This window comes from Poecilia formosa, unplaced genomic scaffold (assembly GCF_000485575.1).
Source record: "Poecilia formosa unplaced genomic scaffold, Poecilia_formosa-5.1.2 Scaffold452, whole genome shotgun sequence".
Classification (NCBI taxonomy): Eukaryota; Metazoa; Chordata; class Actinopteri; order Cyprinodontiformes; family Poeciliidae; genus Poecilia; species Poecilia formosa.
In genome coordinates this window covers 144039-166426 of record NW_006800391.1, presented here as the reverse complement: position 1 = coordinate 166426, position 22388 = coordinate 144039, and the positions used below count along the sequence as shown (strand labels likewise).

General features: G+C 40.8%; 1 protein-coding gene and 1 long non-coding RNA gene across 6 annotated transcripts in view; one reads left to right on the top strand and one right to left on the bottom strand.

Annotated features, from left to right (window-relative positions):
* Window positions 1–22388, bottom strand: part of ripor1 (RHO family interacting cell polarization regulator 1) — a 65065-nt gene that overhangs the window by 14084 nt on the left and 28593 nt on the right. For 3 of the 5 annotated variants that reach the window (XM_016663891.1, XM_007577738.2, XM_007577737.2), the window contains exons 3-23: window positions 21805–21957; window positions 19945–20023; window positions 19817–19840; window positions 19651–19704; window positions 17700–17849; window positions 17505–17568; window positions 16811–16854; window positions 14649–14774; window positions 14380–14528; window positions 14134–14242; window positions 13435–13548; window positions 12947–13066; window positions 10900–11051; window positions 10120–10759; window positions 6342–6472; window positions 4036–4153; window positions 3113–3248; window positions 1686–1835; window positions 1440–1595; window positions 835–1031; window positions 339–422 (exon numbers count right to left, since the gene is read on the bottom strand). In XM_016663891.1, the coding sequence (XP_016519377.1) occupies window positions 339–422; window positions 835–1031; window positions 1440–1595; window positions 1686–1835; window positions 3113–3248; window positions 4036–4153; window positions 6342–6472; window positions 10120–10759; window positions 10900–11051; window positions 12947–13066; window positions 13435–13548; window positions 14134–14242; window positions 14380–14528; window positions 14649–14774; window positions 16811–16854; window positions 17505–17568; window positions 17700–17849; window positions 19651–19704; window positions 19817–19840; window positions 19945–20023; window positions 21805–21957 (2950 nt within the window). The remainder of the gene's footprint in view (window positions 1–338; window positions 423–834; window positions 1032–1439; window positions 1596–1685; window positions 1836–3112; window positions 3249–4035; window positions 4154–6341; window positions 6473–10119; window positions 10760–10899; window positions 11052–12946; window positions 13067–13434; window positions 13549–14133; window positions 14243–14379; window positions 14529–14648; window positions 14775–16810; window positions 16855–17504; window positions 17569–17699; window positions 17850–19650; window positions 19705–19816; window positions 19841–19944; window positions 20024–21804; window positions 21958–22388) is intronic. The other 2 variants (XM_016663892.1, XM_007577739.2) reach the window with 2 other exon arrangements.
* LOC107833784 (uncharacterized) lies at window positions 11802–16784 on the top strand. The gene is made up of 3 exons (XR_001659547.1): window positions 11802–12132; window positions 15846–15931; window positions 16007–16784. It is a non-coding gene; the product is annotated as an uncharacterized LOC107833784 (long non-coding RNA).

The following is a 22388-nucleotide window of genomic DNA, read 5'->3' as shown; positions in this document are numbered from 1 at the left end:
CTTCTGCAAATGACTAGCAGTACACTGTGAAAAAAAACTGCCTCAATTTATGGTAAAAAACTGGCAGCTGTGGTTGCCAGAATTTTACCGTATTTTTAATATACGGTAAAATACTGCATTTTCAAAATACAGTAAAATACTGGCAGTTTTGGTTGCCACAGTTTTACCGTATAAAGACGGTAAAATTCTTGCAACCACAGCTGCCAGTTTTTTACCGTAAATTGAGGCAGTTTTTTTTTTCACAGTGTACTGCTAGTCATTTGCAGAAGCAGTGGGTGCAGTAGAGTCTTTTGGTTAGAAACAAAGACTTCTACATGTCAGGGTCACGATGCTTGTACCTTGAGACATGCCAAAGCTTTACATCCACACACTCTGGTGTCTATGTTTTCATCTTCCAGCAGCTCCAAGCAGTGAACCAAAGCCTGAGGACAGAAAGCACAAAAGTGAGAGTTCAGTTTGGGCAATGCTGTCTACAGTATGTATTCATTTAGACATTCACCCATTAGAGTTTGTGGTATATTTCTGTCAAATTTTGACTTTCTCTTTAAGTTCTACAGTATATTGTGAAAAGAAGTAAAAACTAGATGTCCTTCCATTATCTGCCATTAATTATTAACTATTATTTTAAAGCAAACACAAAATGATTTGAGTTAATATTTAAAATGATCTTCTGCATCATTTATCAGTGGTTAGAATGGTTGCTGTCTCTCTGACAATCTGGTCATGAAGATTCAGATGTCATGAAGTAAATACACTAAAATCATTAGAGCTGTATTCTCCCACTTCAGTAACAGACCATCCATCCATCCATCCATCCATTACATACATACAGACCTGTTCTCTCTGTGTGGGCTGAGCAGTCAGGCCTCTTAGTAAAGTGCTGGCAGATGTTGACACTTTGCGTCGTGGATCTTTCAATAAGTTGGCAACAGCATGGAGCTCTCCTCTCCTCAGGCTGCGCTCAGGAGGCCGTCTCAAAGTATTCATAATCACATTCAGGTCAGTGGATCTGAGGCTCTGCACCAGGAACACTGTGGAAAGTGTTATACAATTTTACTGTGAAATTTTATTCTAATACAGAATGTAACTTTGTCAATGTGTCTGATAAAGTTACTGGTTCCTCTGAGCTTCACACAGAATGAACAAGATCTCAGAAGATAGCAGGCAGATACTTTATTTTATGAGCTTTAGGTAAGTAGGTGTTATCTCAGTTTACTGTGGCAAGAATTAACTTGCCTCAGCCCAAGACAAATGTCTTCTTACCACACATCTAGAGAGGAACAATAGCATAAAGTAAACACTTTTTTCAGAAACTAGTTGACCTTTCAGATTCAGATTTCACGTAGCATCACTATACATTCAATGAAGCTGCTCTTATTAACTTATCATCTGTTTGTCAGCAAGCATGCATGTCTGCGCGTGTATGTGTGTGCGCATACCCTCTTCTGCTAGCTCAGAGATGTGTGTCTCCATGTCAGTGATCCCGTTAGACTCCAAATAACTCCACAGCTGGAACACTGTGATAATTCCTTTGCCTGTGTTGCCTCGTCGTAGTAACCTCTGATCCAAAATTTGCTCAACGAGGTACAAGAACACTAACCCGCCCCCCAAAAAACAGCTTTTAGCACAGTAAGAACATGCACAGAGACACTGAAATAGACTTTTCTGCATGCATTATGTTGTACCTGCATCTGACCCTCCATGAGGCATGCTGGAGTATGATGTAGACAGAGTGGAGAGAAAGTTCTCAACAGAGACACAGTACACAGTGCCGCACTCTGTACTCTGCTCCCAGAGGGACAGGGCACCGAAGCAGTGGCCCAGCTCTGGTATCACTGGAACAGAGGAAGCAAGACAGCAGCAGGTCAGCTGACCAATTTAATACAATAAGGAACCATTAGGAACTGAGGCTAGTCCTCTGGAAGTTCTGGTTAGATATTGTATATGTAACCAGATGCAAAATATTTGTTCTTCATGTAGATGTAGAGAGCATGCACACACTGAAAAAAGAAAGTACACCCTCTTTCAAATTGAAGGTTTAAGACCTGGTCTTTCCCAGGGGTCTTCAGGTGGAACACCATAGACAACAGATTCCAGCAATTATTCAGTCAAAAAAGATAAAGCCAAAAATGTAAAAAAATAAAAAAAAAAATTAAAAAAAATAAAAAGGCAGGTACAAAACTTCTTACATCCATGACTCAAAATATTGTAGAACCATTTTTAGCAGCAGAACCGTCAGCAGTTGCTCTCTGACTGACTTTAGCAGTCACTCGGATCATTGCAGACAGATTTCAACTCACCCTTATTTTCACTGTTGCTTCAGTGCTTTAAGGTTTGTAAATAGCTCTGTGAAAGTCCCACTACAGCATTTAATTCAGAGATGCTGTACTTTGACTGGGCCATTGCAACACTTTGTTTTGCAGTGCCTGCTGCATTTGGGTCCACTTTAAACACTCATTATGACCAATAAATATCAGTGAATTTTAATATATGACTGAATGCTTTATTATCAAAGCTTGTCTGTGATAAAACAAAGTGAAATTTGTTTTGTGTTTGCTAGTCATCTGTGCCTAGCAGTGATTTTTGTATCAAGGAAAAATAAACCAGCTGGTTTAAATTGTGGTTTGAGATCACTAAGCAAATTTTACCTGCTTTGGAGGGAATTGACTTCCCTGGCTGATTACCTTCAACCTTAGACTGAATAACAACCTAAATTCTAATTGATGGTTTATCACTCAATCATTTTTTTCCCCACCTGTCTGAGATGTTCTAGCCATTCTAGCAATGGTTCTCTTTGGGGACAGAGGTCTTGGGAAAAATTGCAGGATCAGGAATTAAGCATATAAACTGACCATCAATTAACAACTTCAATCTTTAAGATGATTAAACAAACAAAAAAATACATTGTTAAAAATGTTTGTGTGTTACTGTATTTCAGATTTGGATTTGTCAGTTAGCCCATTAGCAGCTGGAAAAATGGACTCAACTCATAGATATCAGTACAGTTTGCCTCAGGTTTGAGGCGGATCACATGGCATGAAGTTGCTGTGTGGAACTTTAAAATTAAACCTGGTTCAGATGCTATAACCCATAAGGTCGCACCATAACTTACCTTCAGCAGGCTGCCTGGGCCGGTTGGGGTTGTCCCTGACGATTCGAAGGATGATTTCAAAGACACGTGTCTCTCTCAGCAGTTTGTCTAAGGCGTACATCTCTCCACAGCGCAGGGGACCAAACATGCCAAGACGCTAAATACACAGCGCACCAAGACACCAACCAGGAGCAAAACAGGCATTACATTATCTTAGAAGCAAAACCCTCTGGGGTGTTTGAACTGAATCTATTTTTACTAACACAGTGACTATTGAGCATGCTTGATCACCTTTATGTTCTAAAATAACAAATCCAAACATAAACAGTTCAGCCCAGAAGGAATGATTTGATCTGACCGGCCTCATCAGTGTGGGGACGGTGGTACAGACACTTATCCAGTTTAAACAGGAACATGACCTCAAGTTAAAGACACACCAGTGGGTACAGAGTTTGATAGTGGTCTCATTATCCGATAGCATGAAGCAGGGCGAAACTCGACAGTACCTGGCCACATACAAACCCACAAGAAAACTCATATCAAACTGCTGTTTTATGCATCTTTGATTTTTATTCACCATTTTGACTGAGTCCAACACTGGAGCACAAGGGCTGCAACACCATTGCTGCACTCATCGGGCCACCACTTGAACCCTTTAGTGCCTGTTCTACAGTTAGCAGTTCCTTGCAGATCCTTACAAACATCTGAGGTATGAGTTCCATCCACATTCTGTCCAATTAAAACCATGTCTTTTGACTGCTTTACTTGATTTAGTAATGGTGTATAAACAAAGCAATGCGTCTTACTCTGCATGATGTAATAAGGACAAAAGTATCTTTAGTGGTTACCGATACTCTGGTATCTACAGGAACACTTTTTCTAGAGCAAAGCCCTGGACATCTAAATACAGTAAAAATGGAATGTGAAAGGTCCAGAACACATACCAAAAGCTGTGTCGTGCAGTTCTTCAGATGGATCACTAGGGAGGAGTCCAGAGTGGCACAGCTGGTGGTGAGAGGTGAATGGAGGAGGGGAGGACTGTCCCAGCCCCCATGCTCTCGTCTATATGAACAGAAAGCACAGAACATTCTAAGTGAGATGGTTTTGATAGTACTAAAGAGATATAGTTTACTATAGGTCAAATCTCATATATTGAGTATTTTTGCGCTTCTTTGTTAAGCTCAATGGTACAATAAAAATAAGAAGCCCTAACAAAACAAAGTAATCGGCACATGAATACACCTTTGGTTAGTTTTCAACCAATGTTCCAGAGAGTTTTAAAGCTGGAGTAGGTTCCACATGTCCTGATATAAATTGACAAACCACTGTTCTGGTGTGTCATTAGGGAAAGAATTGAGTCAAAAAGGTAAGAGCTCTCAATGCACCAGAACATCTACTTTCTGGCTCTGGTCAGGAGTTTTGGATTCTGATCCATAGAAGAAATCCTGGATACAAGGGGCTGAAACAGTCCTTATGGAGGGGCTCAGAGTCGAGCTGTTGCTCATCCTCACTGAAACAAGTCAGTTGAGGTGTTTTGGAAATCTGATCAGGATGGCTCCTTTAGAGGATTTCCAGAGATTTCCTACTGAAAGGAGACCCCTGGCAGACCCAGAAACCACTGCAGTGAGTGTGTAACCTTTGGAGCCTGAAAACATATTTGATCTTTATGAATGAGTGGTGCAGGTAAGAATGATGTCTGGATTTTACACCTGTACCTGTTACCCTCACCATCCAATGTATGGATGCTCAACATATTAGTAATCTAATGTCAGCTACATCTACCCTGTGACTCATGATGCCATGCTGGTAAATAGAAAAAGACCAAATGGAGCCTGAACAGGAAGAAGGAATTTTTTATATTGCTTTAATCACTGCACTGTTCTGGGACAGAGTAGTAGGCTACATTTGTAACTCTGGCATTATTTCTTCCAGATAATTTTGGAGATATCCCAAATAACAGGAAAACTACACAAATTGTTTGCACCAGCCTTCTGCTGCCCACACAAGTTTGTCTTGGACAGAACGCCCTTGTTTTAACAAGGCAGTTGTCCAAATGTCTTTACCTCACAATGCTTCCAGAACAATTCATACCAACATGCATTTGTGCTTGACATCTTTTTGCAAATAAGCTCTGATATCAACATATTGCCTTTTATGCTGTCACTTCAGACACACTATCTCCTGTAGTTCTATTTTTAAACACTAGGTGGAGCTACAAAGAGTTAAGTGCAACTCTGATATTATAAGCAATAGTTTCAGGAGATTTTTTTCAATCTTATAATTTGCACAAAATAATCCTACTATGGTTATATTCAGCTGTGCACTTGGTTGCAAAATTAGCATGGTTTCATTTAATCATTCTTGTTCAAGACTCCATCTGCCAGGACAGCAAAGGTGACCTTAACCTGAATATCAGGAAACTCTGTAGAAACAACACATCCTGAAGCTTTTATTGAAGTCCTTGCAGATTCTGCAAGGACCTGAAGTCTCATACTGAAGTTCTAGGTCACATGTGTCAAACTCAAGGCCTGGGCCACAAAAGTGACCTGCCATAACTTATGTGAAAGGATGCTCAATATTTATTTTTAAGAAATACTCATCGAATGCAGAGATAGATATTAACGTTTTAATAGTTTGTTAATGGGTAGTTTTATCCATACATTCTTCCACAACCAGCTGCTTTAGAACACTCGTGATCTTGATGTGGCCCGAAATGAAAGTGAATTTGACACTCATGTTCAGACGATCCAAAACATTGTTCTTTCACTGCAACATTCTTAGCAGCGATTTTCTTGCAACTGGGGCAATTTTAATGCAAAGAGATCATGGCTGAACTCTTTTCTTCTTTAGTTGTGACCATTATTAACACAAAAAGACAGAAAATTAATCTACATAACTGCATCTTTTATAGCACACTGCTACAAAGATTTGGCACTGAAATGTTTTTCTTTAGGAAGGAGCCAGTAGTATGGAACTGATGATCAGGATGTCATAAGCTCAGTTCAGTACCAGGAACTGAACAGAGCACAATAATATGGAACTAACTTGAAGAGTCTGCAAACTGAAGACAGAATTTGCTAAACATTTCCAAAGTACTTCTAAAATAAACTGCTTTCATGTTTAAACTAATGCCACACCTGCTTCAGTTATAAAATACCTGAGATCCACTAGGTGGCAGATTGATTCTGGCAACATTATGCATCACCCAGCGTAATCAGAGTTGTTGTCACATTGTGATGTGTTTACTGACCTGCCATTCCTCATCTTCCTGCTACTCATCTTCTCCTCCTCTTCCTCACAGTCAGACAGAAAGTCAAAGCTGCCCAAAGCTGATTCTACTGAGAGGCTGGCCAAGCTGGCTGAACGGCTGTGACTGTTCCCCTACACACACACACACACACACACACATGCACACATAGAGAGTCAGAATCATGACACAAGCTTCCATGTTTCAGTTAGTTGATCAACAACACAGCTTCTGATTTTAATTTAACATAGTCAGTTCAGTAATAATCAACAACACAAAAATCCCAGACAAAATGTGTGATAGCATTGACAAGTGCTCACTTATTTTAAAACTTGAAGCAAAGCAAAAGGAAAATGTGTGGTTTCTGAAAGCCTCTTTAGTTCCCTTTAGATTGTGCTGCGTTTATAAGGAAAATGCATTAGTGGATTGATCCACGTCCTGGTTCTGTTGGACCTCAGTGCAGTTTTTGACACTGTTGATCATGATATACTATTGAAGCAATTGGAGAGTTGGGTAGGACTCTATGATCCAGGACTTAACTGATTCTAATCTTACCAAAGGAACAGAGATTTCTTTGTGTCAACAGGTAACTTCTCATCGGTGCTGAGAGAAGCCACATGTGGGGTAACTGAAGGGAGAGCATGTATTTAACATGTACATGCTCCCCCTAACTCAGGTTATAAGTATTAAAATTAGCTACCATGATGACATAGATGGTACACAGTTCTATATTATGATGTCACCAGGTGACACTGAACCATTTAAGCACTGAACAGATGCTTAGAACTGACAAATGTGTGCCATAATTTTCTCAAGCTGAACAGAAACAAAACCTAGAGGAAAAATCTAAAGTCAGCATGCAGCTTCAGTCATCTGCACTACACTGCATCTCCAGAACCACAACCAGACATGGAGAAGCAGCATTCAGCTTCTACGCACCAGAAATCTGAAACAAACTTCCAGAAAACTGCTGAAATACTTAATTCCTTTAAATCAAGGCTTAAAAGGTTTAAAATCCACCTACTTAGAGTTGTTTTAGAACCATAACTGGAATTTGATCAATATATTTGATGTATATTTGTATAGTGTATAAATCTATATATAAAGCTATATTGCATACAAATCTAACTGCTCTACTGAGGATGCCATCTCCACTGGTCTTCATCTGAGCCTGGTACACCTGGAGAAAAGAAACACCCACGTACGGATGCTATTTTTGGACTTCAGCTCATTATTCAATACGATCATCCCCCAGGGCTTGGTATGCAAACTGGTCCCCCTGGGGTTCAATACTCCTCTGTGCAACTGGCTGCTGGACTTCCTCACGGACAGAACTCAGTCTGTCCATATGGGTAATAACACCTCCGATATCATTTCTTTAAACATTGGCTCCCCACAGAGCTGTGACCTGAGCTCCCTGCTGTTTACCCTGATGCCCCACGACTGTTGTCCCAGGTTTGCACATTAGGTGCACATTACACACAACCTCAGCTGGACACCTCACATCGCTTCACTGGTGAAAAAGGCACAGCAGCGCCTGCACTTTCTGAGATGAGTGAGAAGGGCTGCTCTGCCGCCTCCCATCCTCTCCACTTTCTACAGAGGAACCGTTGAGAGCCTGCTGACCAGCAGTATCTCCATCTGGTCTGGGAGCTGAAAGGCCTAAGACTGGAAGTCTCTGCAAAGCGTGGTGAAGACAGCAGAGAGGATCGTTGGGGCTCCACTCCCCCCATCCAGATTATTGCACACAAACACTGCTTAGCCAGAGCAAACCAGATCCTCTCTGATTCCACTCATCCTCTCCATGGTCTGTTCATCCGGTTACCGTCTGGGAGGAGAATCCGTAGCATCCGCTGCAGAACAGACAGACTCAGAAATAGTTGTCTCTGACTGGCCATCAGATTGTTCAACAATCACATCATGAAGACTCTCTGAGACTGTTTGAACATAGTAATTATTATTTGCATATAATTTAATTATAGGCACACTTGTGTTTTTGTGTGTGCTCCGGTGGCCAAGTGATGACATTTCATTGCCAATTTTACTTATGTTTCTTTGTGCAATGACAATAAAATAAGTCTAAGTCTAATATTTGCTTGATGATTTTAATGGTGGCATTTGACAAAATATAACGTCCATTGATGGCTTCATAATTGATTACCATGTTTTTTATGGTGTAAAGCACTTTGGACCGCCTTGTTACTGAAATGTGCCATACAAATAAACCTGACTGAACAGTATAATTCATTATATGGATTGCCCTGAAAAACTGATAAAACTTCTCTGCAACAACTATAAATTGCTTGTGTGGCAACATTTCAGCTACTTTATACTCCAGACTACTCTGTAGTTCAAAATTGCAATTTCTACTCAAACGTGAACTAAACAGTTGAAGGATTTTGTTCTATTTATAAAACCTCAAACATCATTTTGAATACTAGGGTTTTCAGCACCTCATTAGAAAAGCATTAAAATGTCAACACATGGACTATTCAAACTTGGACTGAAATAAGTTACTGTACAATGATTACAGATTTTCTAAATAAAATGTTTCATTTGTGCTGCAAAAATCTCCGGTCTCAACATCTCATAAGTTTGTATTGTTATAAATAACTATCGACTTTTTTTTGTAAATCAATGCCCAACTCAGACATGACAGTGGTTTAAAACTGATAAACATTATTGTCAGTTCAGCTGCTCTAAATTTTGAGTTGGAATTGTTTTGAGATTGTAACAAACTGTTGTGAATGCAGTACTTAAGTTTTAACCACTACAGTTGATCATGGTGGCATTGACATCTGTAGTCATGAAGATACTGGAGGGACTGGACTTCTTCCATCTTAAAACTATCATCGCCCTCCTCCTTTGGAGTTCACCTAGAGAGCCAGCAGGTCTGCAGACGATGCTATCACTTTGGCCTCTCATTTCATTTCGCAATATCTGGACTGCCCAGGAGCCCAACCCAGAATCCTGTTGATGGACTTCAGCTCTGCATTCAATACAATCTGGCCAGATCTGCTCCAAGTCAAGCTCAGCTCAGTGTTCCCTGACTCCATCTGCAGGTGGATCACCAACTTCCTGTCGGATTGGAGGCAGTACATGCGGGTGGGGAAGGACATCTCAGAGACTCGGTTCCCCTCAAAGCTGTGCACTTTCACCTCTGCTCTGTATACCAACTGCTGCACCTCCAGCCATCAGTCTGTGAAACAGATCAAGTTTGCAGAAAACACCACCCTTATCTGGCTTTTCTTGGACAGAGATGAGTCTGATTACTGGACGGAGGTGGATTGACTGGTGGTCTGGTGCAGCAGTGACAACCTGGAGCTCAGTGTCCAGAAGACATTGAGCTCAATGGACCTTTCCGTCTCCATTGTGAACTCCTTCTGCTCCTGTTCTGATGATCAGCTCCCACCAGAACAGCTGGTGGGTTCTGGTCAACTTCCACCATAACTTCAATGGGAGCAGTAAAAAGGTCCCAGTAAAAAGAGAAATGATCAAAGGAACGCCATAAATAAAATGAAAGCACATTTTAAATTGTAATTTAGTTTGTTATGACCAAGCCTGCTCGTCATCAATGATTCTGTTCTATTTCTTTATTCATGTTTTCCTTTTAAACCTTTTTTACAAGAAACCAAGAAGACTTGAGCAGTAAAAGTTATGTAGATTTTTAAATAAAGGGAAGTGTAATTAGATGAAAAAACTAAAACTTTTTGCTGCATACAGTTCTCAGCTACAGTATCCTATTCATTTCTACAGACATGTTCAGGTTTTCCATGCTTACCTTCAGAGTTACCTGCAGGAGCCTTAGGTTTTGTTCAAGTGTTTGCAACTCAGGAAACTGTCCTCTATAGTCATCCAAAGAGGAAAGAAGAATTTCCAGGGCATCCTCCAGCTCACTGTCCACTACACTGTCACTCCCTCCAAGTAACCAGCTTGCTCCCACACATGGCCTGTCCTCTTCCACCAGCACTTTTTGAGCTCTGTAGGTCCCATTTCTGCTGGTTGTGGATGGGTTTGTGTACTCTAAGTCAGGATAAAATCTGCTTAGCTCATCCCTCTCAGACTGGGGAAAAAAGGATTCTTCATGTGGATGAATGAGTGGGTCAGGAATGGGACTGACATCTGGGATTTCCTCCACAACACAGAGGCTTGGTGGAATGTCAGTGTGCATGAGGGAGGGGCTTGCTGGCTCCGATCTTCTACAGGGGATCTCTATGTCATTTATAGAGATCCCAGACATCAGAGAGGTTAAATCTCCTGAATCACCAACTGATGAATCCACAAACCCATCGGTGCTACTCTCACTGATGTGACTCAGAGAGCGAGAGTAAGACTGCCCATGTCCTGGGCTGGGGCTGATGGTTCCCACCAAATCCAGCTCCTCAAGAAGGCCATTTGTTACTGGTTCCTCTTCCATCATACTGCAAAGTAGTTACTATGTCAGTTTTTATTATTATTCAAAGATCACATCACATTACCTAAATGACTGGTTTATGTAAGTTCAAGTAATAAACATACTAACAAACAAACAAACAAACAAACAAAAAAACATCAAACATGCCTTGGGCTGTCGGCTACATATGGGAATTGGATGCCTGAAGCCTTTAAAGTGGAACTGCCATTGGGAATCTCAGATGGAGGAGGAGAATAGTGAACCTCGGGCTGTGGAGACGAAAAGGATGCAGGTTCGATTCCTGAGGTCCTTAACACACCCTGGAGCAACAAACAGACATGTGGTTACCAGTCAATGTCAATACCAGTTCTTCATAGAAATGGGCTGCTGGCCGGAATTGGTCCTGTAGGTTACCAGCCAGTCGGAAACTTTTTCTGGTCAGTGAACACATAACTAAACGGCAGCACTTAACAATAATGCTCCACAGTGCATACACCCTAGCTAAGTTAGCAATTTTCACTATTAGAGAGCTGTTTAAATAATTCAGAGGAATCACAGAAATGTAAGAAGCTATTCTAAAAAAACCAGTAGGCTATTATCTGATAATTGTCTGCTATTTATTTAGATGGGACTAGAGTAAGAGAGAGCAAGACCTCCAGCAGCTAGCAGGAAGGCTACATAGATTACAGTAAAGTAGCTAGGCTTCTGACTATAGTGGCAACTAGCTGATTAGTTCAGCTTCTGAACTCTAAGATTCCCAATAGCATCAATAATTATTACTTATTGATGTTTACAATAAGTGATAAATAATACTACTTATCACTAATGCAATACAGCTTTGCAGCCTATCAATCAATTAATCAAATTTTATTTGTATAGCACATTTCAGCAGCAAGGCATTTCGAAGTGCTTTACATCATTAAACACAAAAACACAGAGTCATGCAACATTGAATAAACAATCAAAAACATTAAATTTCCTGCCAAGTCAAAGTTATGCCCTTCGAATCGGCAGAAAAAAACAACAACAAAAAACCCCCCAAAAAACACAGGGGCGCTCCAACCTGCACCTGTTAGGATTTGGGTTAGTGTGAGTGCTCTTTCCTATAAAGGATCTTTGGGGGAGAGTTCTGACAGGCTGGTGCACCGGCAGCTGATTCCGAGTAATTGGCTGGTGGACTTATAAGAAGCATTGGAGCAGTCATTCATCGCTCGATGGTCCCACTTGTTGAATCCGACGAGCTGTTGGAATCAAGCCAGGAACTAAGTCCGGACTTAGAGATCGCTTCCTGCCAATACCGAACATCTCTGCCTGCCGCTCTCCTCCCCGCTCCATCATTGGTCTTCAGTACACTCCCGGATCCTAGACTTTTCCCTCCGTGCAACTACCATCCAAGAGACAGTAAGCTTATCCCTCAAAACCAATCAAGATCTCTCAAACTCCGGTCCCTACTAATATCTCCCTTCTCCGAACAGAACCCGAGCTGACCTGCCTACCCGTTCTCTGGAGCACAATCAGATTTTATTTTTTGGAAAGAACCTCCATTAAACTTTCACTGATCAGTATTCTCTGGTTTTATGTGTGAACTTGCATGTGGGTCAAGAAACTAAAATCCAGCATGACGGCACCCCTTTTCAACAATGGGGGGGGGGACTACCGCAATAGTTATTTGTTTTATTAGGATCTTGAGTTGTCTTTGTCTTTGTTCATATTTTTTCATTTACTCAATGCCACTCTGCATTTGAGTCCTTTATAATTAAGACATCATGACAAATTTTCCCGTTAAGTAAGATTGAAACATCTCTCCTTCTAATAGAAATGACTAAACTTATTAGGTAGGAAAGTTAGGAAAAAATAATCTGTACGTCTGTATTCTCACATTACAGTTCTTAAAAGAAGCCAAATTCAGCTAAAACCACCATCAACAGGTCAAAGCTCCAGATAAACCAGAGATTAGGAATCTGCATGCCTTAAATCTGATTGGTTTTTTGGTATTTCTTCCTGCTTTTCTCAGTTATAGTTAGTTTCATCATAGAAAACAGAATTAAAATAGTGCAGTACATTTCATTATGTTACAAAACAACTTTTAAACGATTCAAAACTAAATTAATTAATGATAATAATGAATTCTTTAGTAAAAGAAATGTTAAACCTAACACTGCTGTGAAAGCTAGCATGACCTGGAAAACTTCAATAAAAATCTTCGGTGTGTTACCGTGAGAGGTGGAGAGCTGGTTTCCACCGGCACAGACGACTGACGGCCGGAGGAGTCATCAGATGAGTCTGAGGTTGACCAGGGTGGCTCTTGTACTTCCCCATCTGGACTATCGTGGATCTGAAAGAGAAGAGCAGAGCTGGTCTGATGTGTGCAGCTTCATCTGTATAGCTGGACTGAGTAGTTCTGCAGAGATGGAGCACCTTTATCAACCAGCTCCTACTAGGTTTATATTTCTGTTTAAATTCTTCTTGTTGCTTACAATTCTCTCAATGTCCAGGCACAATTGTTCAGTAAAAATCTCTTCATTTTTGTTTTTGTTGACTCAGTGTTATATGTCACAAGCAGCCCTCTGGAGCTGGATGTCCTATCCATTTATCATCTCTCCATAAAGGGCTGAACAATCATAACTACAGTTACTGGCAGCTTCAGTCTATACTACAAGGCTACTAGTGTCTGCTCTGAGGGTGGGCTTTCTATGGACTTACTGCACTGAGTGTTTCTGGTGAATTGTCCCGACAGGGGCAGCTCTGGGTAAGTGTTCCCCTGAAGATGTCCATGAGAGGCCAGTGCTGCTGCCTTGGTGGACACCGTGGCAGAGACTGCACATCCAAGATGCAGCAGGTGGAGCAAAGAGTGTTGGAACAGTTGGGAGTCAGCTGCTGTTTACTCAAAGCAATGTCTGTCTGAACCATGGAGTCTTACTTCTGCTGGCAAAAATGATTTAACTAACAATCATGTTGGTGCTTCTTTAACCTATTTAAAGGGGCAGTTTTATGTATTTTCCAGTCACATAGCAAATTTTTTTATATCCAAATCAAGTGACTGTTACTTTCAGTTGTTATAAAAATGTTGAATATATCAAATGTATTCAGCATTTTTGTCTAATTAAACATCTTGTAATTAAACATCTTGGAATTGGGCCTCTGTCTCTTTAAGAAACTCTGCTCTTTCTGAAACTCCACCTTCAGGAAGTCAGAGCCATGTGATCAACATGGCTCTGCTATCAACGCTTTAGCAAGTTTGTCTAGATGAAATGAGGACCAGAACCAAACCAAATAGAGATTTAAGCCCCCGGATGTTCTTAAAATGTTGTTTTCATTATGACACTTCTTCCTCATAATTTTCTATAAACTGTTCCAGACAATATTTTGAGACTAACGATTTAAAAAAAGGGAAAAACCTACAGGGAAGGGTTGACTGCGTGCAGGCGGTGTCCCTGGTTGTCTCAGGATGTTTGATGAAACTGTTGGTGTTTTGTTGACAAGAGCAGCCTGGTCATCTTTATCAAATGGACTGAGGAGAACATCATGAGAATTAGAGAGACAAACAAAACATATAAAACCAAGAAGACGACCTTGTTAAAGAGATTAATAACTGATTCAAATGAATTACCGAATACATCAGTAGTTTTTTTCACTTTTTCAACTTACTTCCAGGTGACTTCAAGGCTAAGTTTAAGAGTGCCAAGATCATTTATATCCACAGCTACCACCTGGGTGAGTGGAGCAAACAGGTCTTTCATTTCACAGGAAACAGTCCCTACGACCACGTGATTGGCTAAGCTCTTCAATTCTGTCACCTAGGAAACAAAAGAGATGATTCAGGGTTAATCATTCAGGTCTAGATGTAGATACTGTAAGATTAGAGCAGCTAATACCACTGCTACCCAGAGTTGCAACATTAATTTCCGGTCACCAACCTTCACAGAGAGGAACTCGTTAATGAGAGGGAGAAACACCGTCTCTTCACTGTCCCACACCTGCTTGGCGTTGATTTCTATCCTTCCCCGTAGTTTCCAGCGCTGTCGGCCATACTTCATAAAGATCTAAAGGCACACACAGAAACATTCCATATGTCACATAAAAGCAGACTTTATTTTAGCCAGTCACCCTATCTACTTTTAAGACTTGGCTTACACGCTTTCCTTTTTGATCAAGTTTATAGTTAAATTTGGCTTAAATTATCCAGAGCTCTCTTTGTAATTATGCTGTTATAGGCTTATGTTTATATCCAGCTCTTTCTACCATTAACTTTGAGCTATCATAGAATGTTCTCCTGACCCTTGAGATGTTTTTTACTCTTTGTCTCCCTTTAGTGAAACAAGGCAGCTGGTTATCCTGAGCCTGGTTCTGGTGCAGGTTCCTCCTTGGAGATTTTTCTCCCCACTGTTGCTCCAAGCTTGTTCTAATTTTATAGCAAACTGAACTCTTTTTACTGACTGGATTTTTATGAAAGAATGTATTGTCATCTGAATGGATGGGATTGAATTGTGAAAACTGAATTTGAACTTGACTATATTAAATAGAATTATAGTGGGGTTTCTTGGTCTGTATTGGACTGCAGATGGGCTTGGATTGTTTTGTCCTGTAAAGTTACTTAATTTATTCAATACTTAATTGAATAAAACAAAACTGAATGTTTTTCCTGTCATTCAATCAAATGGTTTTATGTTCCCTTAAACACTTGCTACATCTTGGAAAACATAAGAACTAATTATACCCACAACAGAGATAACAGAAGAAATACAAACAAGGCAGAGCTGATGTTCTGATGTAATGACAAACCTTGGATCAAATGTTTCAGAGCATTGTAAAGAGGTTCCCATCATTTCAGAAGTGGAATCCAGATCATGTACATATCTCTAAACTGGTCTAAAAACCCCAAACAGAAATCAAACCAAAAGCATTCAGTGTCTTCCACGTTTACACACCCACTGGAAGTATTAAGGCTGGGTTGGTGGAAATGAAGAGAAATTCTATGTGTCTCAGGGTCATGTGACTGCACTGATTATAACATCAGCTGAAACGCATGTCAGGAAACGCTGCTGGCCTCATGTCAGTAAGGTCAGACAGCCCTGCAGAGCTGGATGCAGTGACTCCATCTTCTCCTGTAGCAGACCGGCTCCAGGACCTGCTCCATCAACTCTGGGCCAAGTTGACTTAATGTGAAAGTTTGGACTGCTGGCTGGTCAACGTGATGCAGGTGATCCAAAGGTCCATATGCTGTCTTTGGATGTATTTTTTCTTCTTAACATACTGTTCCAAGGTGCTGTTTCAGGTGTGGTTAGACACACTGATGCAGGAAGTGACATCACACTGTGGCATCAGGATCTCCTCAGCCACTCCTAGAAGCTAACACCTCCTGCCACAGCACTTCCAGAAGCAGCTCTGATGTTTAGCCAGTGGTGCTGCCATACAGCAGTCAGCCATGATGTAGCACAGATGAGACTCACTGCTGAACTTGAGGAGAAGCTATTTGTCGTCAGCCACTATGAAGATTTTTACAAGCACACATAGTTTCTATGTGATGTCTAGTTTGAACCGTTCCTTTGGCTTAACTGTAATGTCAGTGAATAAATCTATACATATAAAGAAGAACCTAAACCATGTTTTCTAATTCTATTCTATCTGCATGTAAACGATATGTCAACTACAGAATAAATGTGTGTAAAGAATGTGTGCAAATTTTCTGATAAACTCACAAAACAGCAGTAACCCTAAAGAACCAAGCTGTTTACCAGCTGCCCTGTTCACAATGCAGAGCTAAAGGAAAATGCTTTCCGTGTACAGGAAAACCACCCATTATGACTCAGCAGCAATAACACTAGGCAGATTTCCAACAACAGTAAGTTTCCAGAAACAGTCAATGAATTTTGGCTTCATCTAAAACAAAAATGTCCACACTGCTGGTCCTTCCTTAAAAACTTGGCAAAATAAATCCTTTCTTACACTCCTAAAACATTACCAGCTAAAGTCAGAGATTTTTTTATTTTCCTTGCAGTGATATAACTATTACTCTGTTTATCTTCCCCAGTTTAAACATTAAGTTATTTAGCTGAAACAGACGAAGGTGCAGACTAACCTCATACTGATCCCCTGCACACAACCTGGCAAATCCTGCAAGACCTGAAAAGCAAGAAGACATAGAACTTGAAAGAAATTCCCCAAACCCAAAGCATATCTATGAATTACTGTCATCATTAAAAAAAAGAATATCACCTGAATATTTCTACACAAACTCTGTGAGCCCCCACCACACACCCAAAGTCATTAAATAGCACTCATCTGAATGAATGAAAGCACAGCCATTAGGGCCACTTCAGGCTTCTGCAATGCCTTCATCAGTAATAAGCACTCTAGTAACTTATATAGCAGAGGTGCATGTATGTGGCATATAAGTTTTCCTATTGTTTTGATGCTCTTGAGGTAAAGGATTTTGACATGTTTAAGAAGATCTGGCTTAGCTGGAGCTCAAAGTTCATATGCTACAGCAGGGCTGCTCAAGTCCAGTCCTGGAGAGCTACCGTCCTGCAACTGTTAGATGCATCCTTACTCCATCAGACAGGATCAGTTCTGAACAGGCCTGGTAATGAAACATTCATTTAATTCAGGTGTGTTGGAGCAGGGAAGCATCTGAAAGCTGCAGGATGGTCGCTCTGGAGGATCCGTGTACTACAGTATCAGATCTGCAGGAAGGTCATGTTGCAGTGTTATTTACCTGAGTGGACCAGAGAAATGTAGGTAGGTATGCAACAGGGTGGTGAAGATTTTATTACCTTTCAATCTGATGTGGAATTCTCCAAGCTGGTTCTCAAAGTCATTTTCCATCACACACATAATCTGCAGAAAGAATGCATAATCTATTCACTTCTGCACTATTTGAACAGTACAACTGCTATCTTTAAAATATCTTCATTGATAATATAGATCATATCTGACTCCTCATATGCAATAAACTCAGTTTATCTTACCTCTGTGCATTCCTTGTATCCTTTAGAAGCCTCTCCCAGGCTTTCCTTAGCCTCCTTGCTTCCTGGGTTGGCTGTGTATGCCTTCATTATCTTGTGGGCTCCATCTCTCAGTTTCCTGTGCAGGCAGTAGGTTTCATAAAACTCCTCAACCTGAGAAGAGAATTCCCAAATCTCAGAAGAGAAGCTCTGTTCTGGCAGAAACATTAACAATCAAGAGGCTTTGGAGAGCAAGAGATTCATTCAGTGTTGCTCATTTTGGGAATTTATAACTGGTAGAACTGTGTGTATATAGACATGTGATCACAAATAAAAGATACATGTAGTATCTGATCACACATGAGAAATTTTTTTGGCAATGTGCAAGAGGACCAGCCAAGAAAAGAGACGATGAGTTAAAAAACAGGTTTCATATATGGACTCCAGATGCATTAGCAGGCATACCGCCACTGTGACCTGAACGTGCCTGTATCAGGAAGACACGCATGTGATAGTGTAAACTTTGGGGAGAGAGTGTGTTGGCCAGAACCCTATAAACGGGGTGCTGTCCAATGATTGGGGGGGACTTCACTGTGATTGGGTCAAGACTTAGGCTGCAATATTGTAATAAAAGCTTTGCTGTTCAACCAAAGTCTGCAGCATGTAGAGTCTTTTTCCTGCAACATCATCACACCATCATCAAGAGGAGCCTGACCAGAAAAAACCACACTCAGCATTTGTAAGACATGATCTAAAAAGGAAACACTATAATTTCAACTCATGATGACAAATGATGCAATGTTACAAGAAAAAAAACTATAGATTCACTGACAAAACCAGTTACCCAAGTTAAAGGAATAGATCTATAGAGATGGGAGAACCACAGTGCTGGTTCTGTTGGACCTCAGTGCAGCTTTTGACACTGTTGATTTTACTGAATTTTACTGAATCGACTGGAGAGTTGGATCGGACTCTCCGGTCCAGTGCTCAACTAGTTTGAATCTTACATAAAGAACATGGATTTCTTTGTTTCAATTGGAAACTTCTCATCAAAGAGGTCAAAGGTCACATGTGGGGAACCCCAACGTTCAATCCTTTCAATCCTAGGACCCCTCCTATTTAATATTTATATGCTCCCACTGGCTCAGGTTATAACAGGAAATAAGGTCAGCTACCATAACTATGCAGATGATACACAGCTCTACATTACCATGTCACCAGGTGACTCTGAACCCATCCAATCACTGAATAGATGCTTAGAACAGATAAATGTGTGGTTGTGCCAAAACTTTCTCCAGCTGAACAGAAACAAAACTGAAGTTATTATCTTTGGACCTAAAGAGGAGCGATCTAGAATCACAGCTTCAGTTATAACTAAAACCAGCGATCAGCCCGAAACCTGGGAGTAGTGATGGACTCTGACCTGAACCTTCAGAGCCACATTAAGACAGTCACAAAGTCGGCCTTCTACCATCTGAAGAACATCTCCAGGATTAGAGGACTAATGTCTCAACGAGATCTAGAGAAACTCATCTATGTGTTTATCTTTACTCGCATTGATTACTGCAACAGTATCTTCACAGGTCTGACTAACAAAATCAAACAGCTGCAGCTGATCCAGAACGCTGCTGGTCGCGTTCTCACTAAAACCAGGAAGATAGAGCACATAACACTAGTTTTAAAGTCCCTACACTGGTTCCCTGTAGCTCAGAGAATAGACTTTAAAATACTGTTGTTAGTTTATAAATCACTGAACAGTTTAGCACCACGATACATTATAACTCTGCTGTTGTTGTATTAGCCTTCCAGATATCTGTGCTTCTGGTTAGTGTGCAACAGTACACTAGCCAGAAGCATTTAGTTTCAGAATTCGTTCCACCTATAGCACCTTCAAAAGGAGCTTTAACCTGAGACTAATCAGACTGGATTAACAAAGAGTATCCGGTCAACAAAGGATGGATTTTGTGGCTCTTACCTTACTGAGATGAAACTCCAGCTTTGTGATGTACCGCTCAATCACCTTAACTTGCTGTCAGGGAAAAAGCAAAGGCAAATTCATACCACTTTACTGACTGAACCATTTTATCATCATATTACAAAATGAGGTTTAGAAACAGGGGAAGAAAATATTGTTAGCTCACCTTGTCTAATTCATAAAGGAAACCCTAAAGAAAAGAATAAAACATCAAGTCATCAGAAATCATCAGAGCTGTATTTAAAGACATGAAGAGTGAATTGTCAGTTTGTGTGCAGAATGATCAGAACATACCAGTCTGGAGTTTCTCTTAGACACTCTAATCTGTCTGTTGATGTTTTCCAAATCCATTTGATAAACATGCAGGTAAGACCTTTAATACAACACAATCCATCAGAATGAAAATAAACTCTAGTACAGAAAGGTTTATTGAAATGTGCTTTGTGCGTTTAATTTGATGGGAACAAGCCTCATGAAAATCAGCTGATTGTTTGATTGTCTTTTCATTGCACCCCTTTGGAGCTCTGATAGTTGGCTCACTTCCCTCCTTGTTGTCTTGATTTTAGCCTCTGACCGTCTTTTCCATGGTGCATATTGGGTCTCATGTTTGCTCTTGTAGCCAAGCATCTCAAGGATCACTGATGCTGAGTTGTATATCAGCTCATTGGTTTCTGTTATGGTGTTGGTAGGGATCGTTCTCAATGCTGCATTCACATCTTCAATGAGACTTTCTGATGGTACTTCACTCAGCCGTTGTAATTGGCGTCGGGGTTGTCTGGTGTTCATTCGGGCCATGATTCTCTCTCTCAGGTCAGTTGCTGCCTCGTTCAGTTTTGATGGTTCGTTCATTACTGTGGCTATATACCCAGTCTCTGGGCAGGTAGTTGTATTTACCTCCCCTCTAACCTGGCGTCCTGGCTCCTTCCCCTTGCCGTAGCATTTGTGTTGTACCTCGTCAATCTCAAGTTGTGACAGCAGTTGCTGTTTGCGGATGTTGGAACACTGAGCTACTAGTTGTTTGGCAGTTAGTGTCGACTGGGGATGTCGAACTAACCATTCATCCCTCAGTCTTTGCATGTAGCCCCTCTGACTAGGGTTACTTGAGTAGTAGCATTCCAACAGATCCATGTTTTCATCTCTCGCCCATTTCCGTCTTGTTCCAGTAGCCCATTTTTCATAAAGGTGTTCTGGTTCCCCAGCACCTGATGCAGACCTTGTTTGGCTGGGCGACGTCTGAGCTGGCATGTTATGCATAGGCTATATAACTCAAAGGGTCTTGCCTAAGGACCCACACTGGATAGCTCAATTTCAATGCTGTAACCTTTTGCCCAAGATTTCTGTCAGATTCAGATCTGAACTCTGGACATTATTATTACTCCCAGTCAGAAGCAACTTGTTGGTCAAATCAAAATATTGCTTTAAACCTAAATCTGTCACAGGAAGGAATAATTTGGGGCTTCATTCCATGTACAGAAAAAAAGCAACTGATTTCTAAAGTTTAATAACGGTCTCTCTGATAACAGTAAGGGGGTACATGTAATGTGTCACCAGTGATTTTGTTAAAAATTATATTTTATCAATATGAGATTGAAAGATGGAATTTGTTTATATTATGCAAAGTGATGTGATGCTCCTGAAGATAAAACCACGAGATTTAAAATATTTTTCTAATTCCTTAACAGGTATGTTGACAGACAGTTCTGCAGTTTGATACTTCTACAGGAGCAGCTACTGTCATGATCCGTATTTCTGTGTATTTATTGTAAGGTTTTTCTGTGTTCAGTTTCTGTCCTGAGTCTCTGTTTCTGCGTCTTCCCCGTTGATTGCTTCCCAGGTGTGTCTCATTCCTTGATTACCCTCCCTGTGTATTTAGTCCCACCTGTTGTCTTTGTCTCTTGTCGGATCCTCGTCGTATGTCATTTGTCTGCTTGCCACCACAGTGGAACTGTAAAGTCCTGTGTTGGTTCAGCTCTCGTTTTCAGTCCTCTCTTTCAGTTGCTACCGGTAATTAGCTGTGTGCTAACTCTCTGCCGTGGCGCCTGTGTTGGACTGTGTTTGAGCTCTCTTTATTAAATTCATCATCATCACCATAACCTGGGTCTCAGCGTTAATCCTCACCACCTCTCAAACCACCAAATCATGACAGCTACTCACTGGAGGCCTTTTTTCAGGGCATTGTAGACCTCATCCAGCCGCTCTGGTTGAGGAACTTTCGGTGGTGGGTTGGCTTTGGTAGACATAGTGAAGAGTCCACTTGCTCGGCTGGACTTCCTGCAGATACCAGGAGTGCTGAACACCGAGAGGTTCCTGTAGCATCAGAAAAAACACAACTGATGAATGTCCTAATCTTTAAATCCATCAACTAGTATCAGTAACATGCCATTATAAATTCATATGCAGATTAAACATCTCTGATATTTTTACAACATACTTGTAAAAATATACAAGTATATGCCAAGTATACAAGTGGATGCCAACATAATCCCAGCTTAATGATAGAAAACATCTTTTGATCTTGTCATAAACATCATCATGTCTTGGAATGTTAGGATAACAAGATGTGTGTGTGGCCTTGTATTTGAATACTGTGCAGGTGCGTTTATTTGTAATACCTTGTGGGGATGATTTTCCTGACACATACTACATTGTGGGGACCAATTGCTCTTTGTGGGGACCTAAGCCTGGTCTCCACAAGGGGAAACCCTGTTTTAGAGTCAGGGGTCAGAGTTAGGACTAAG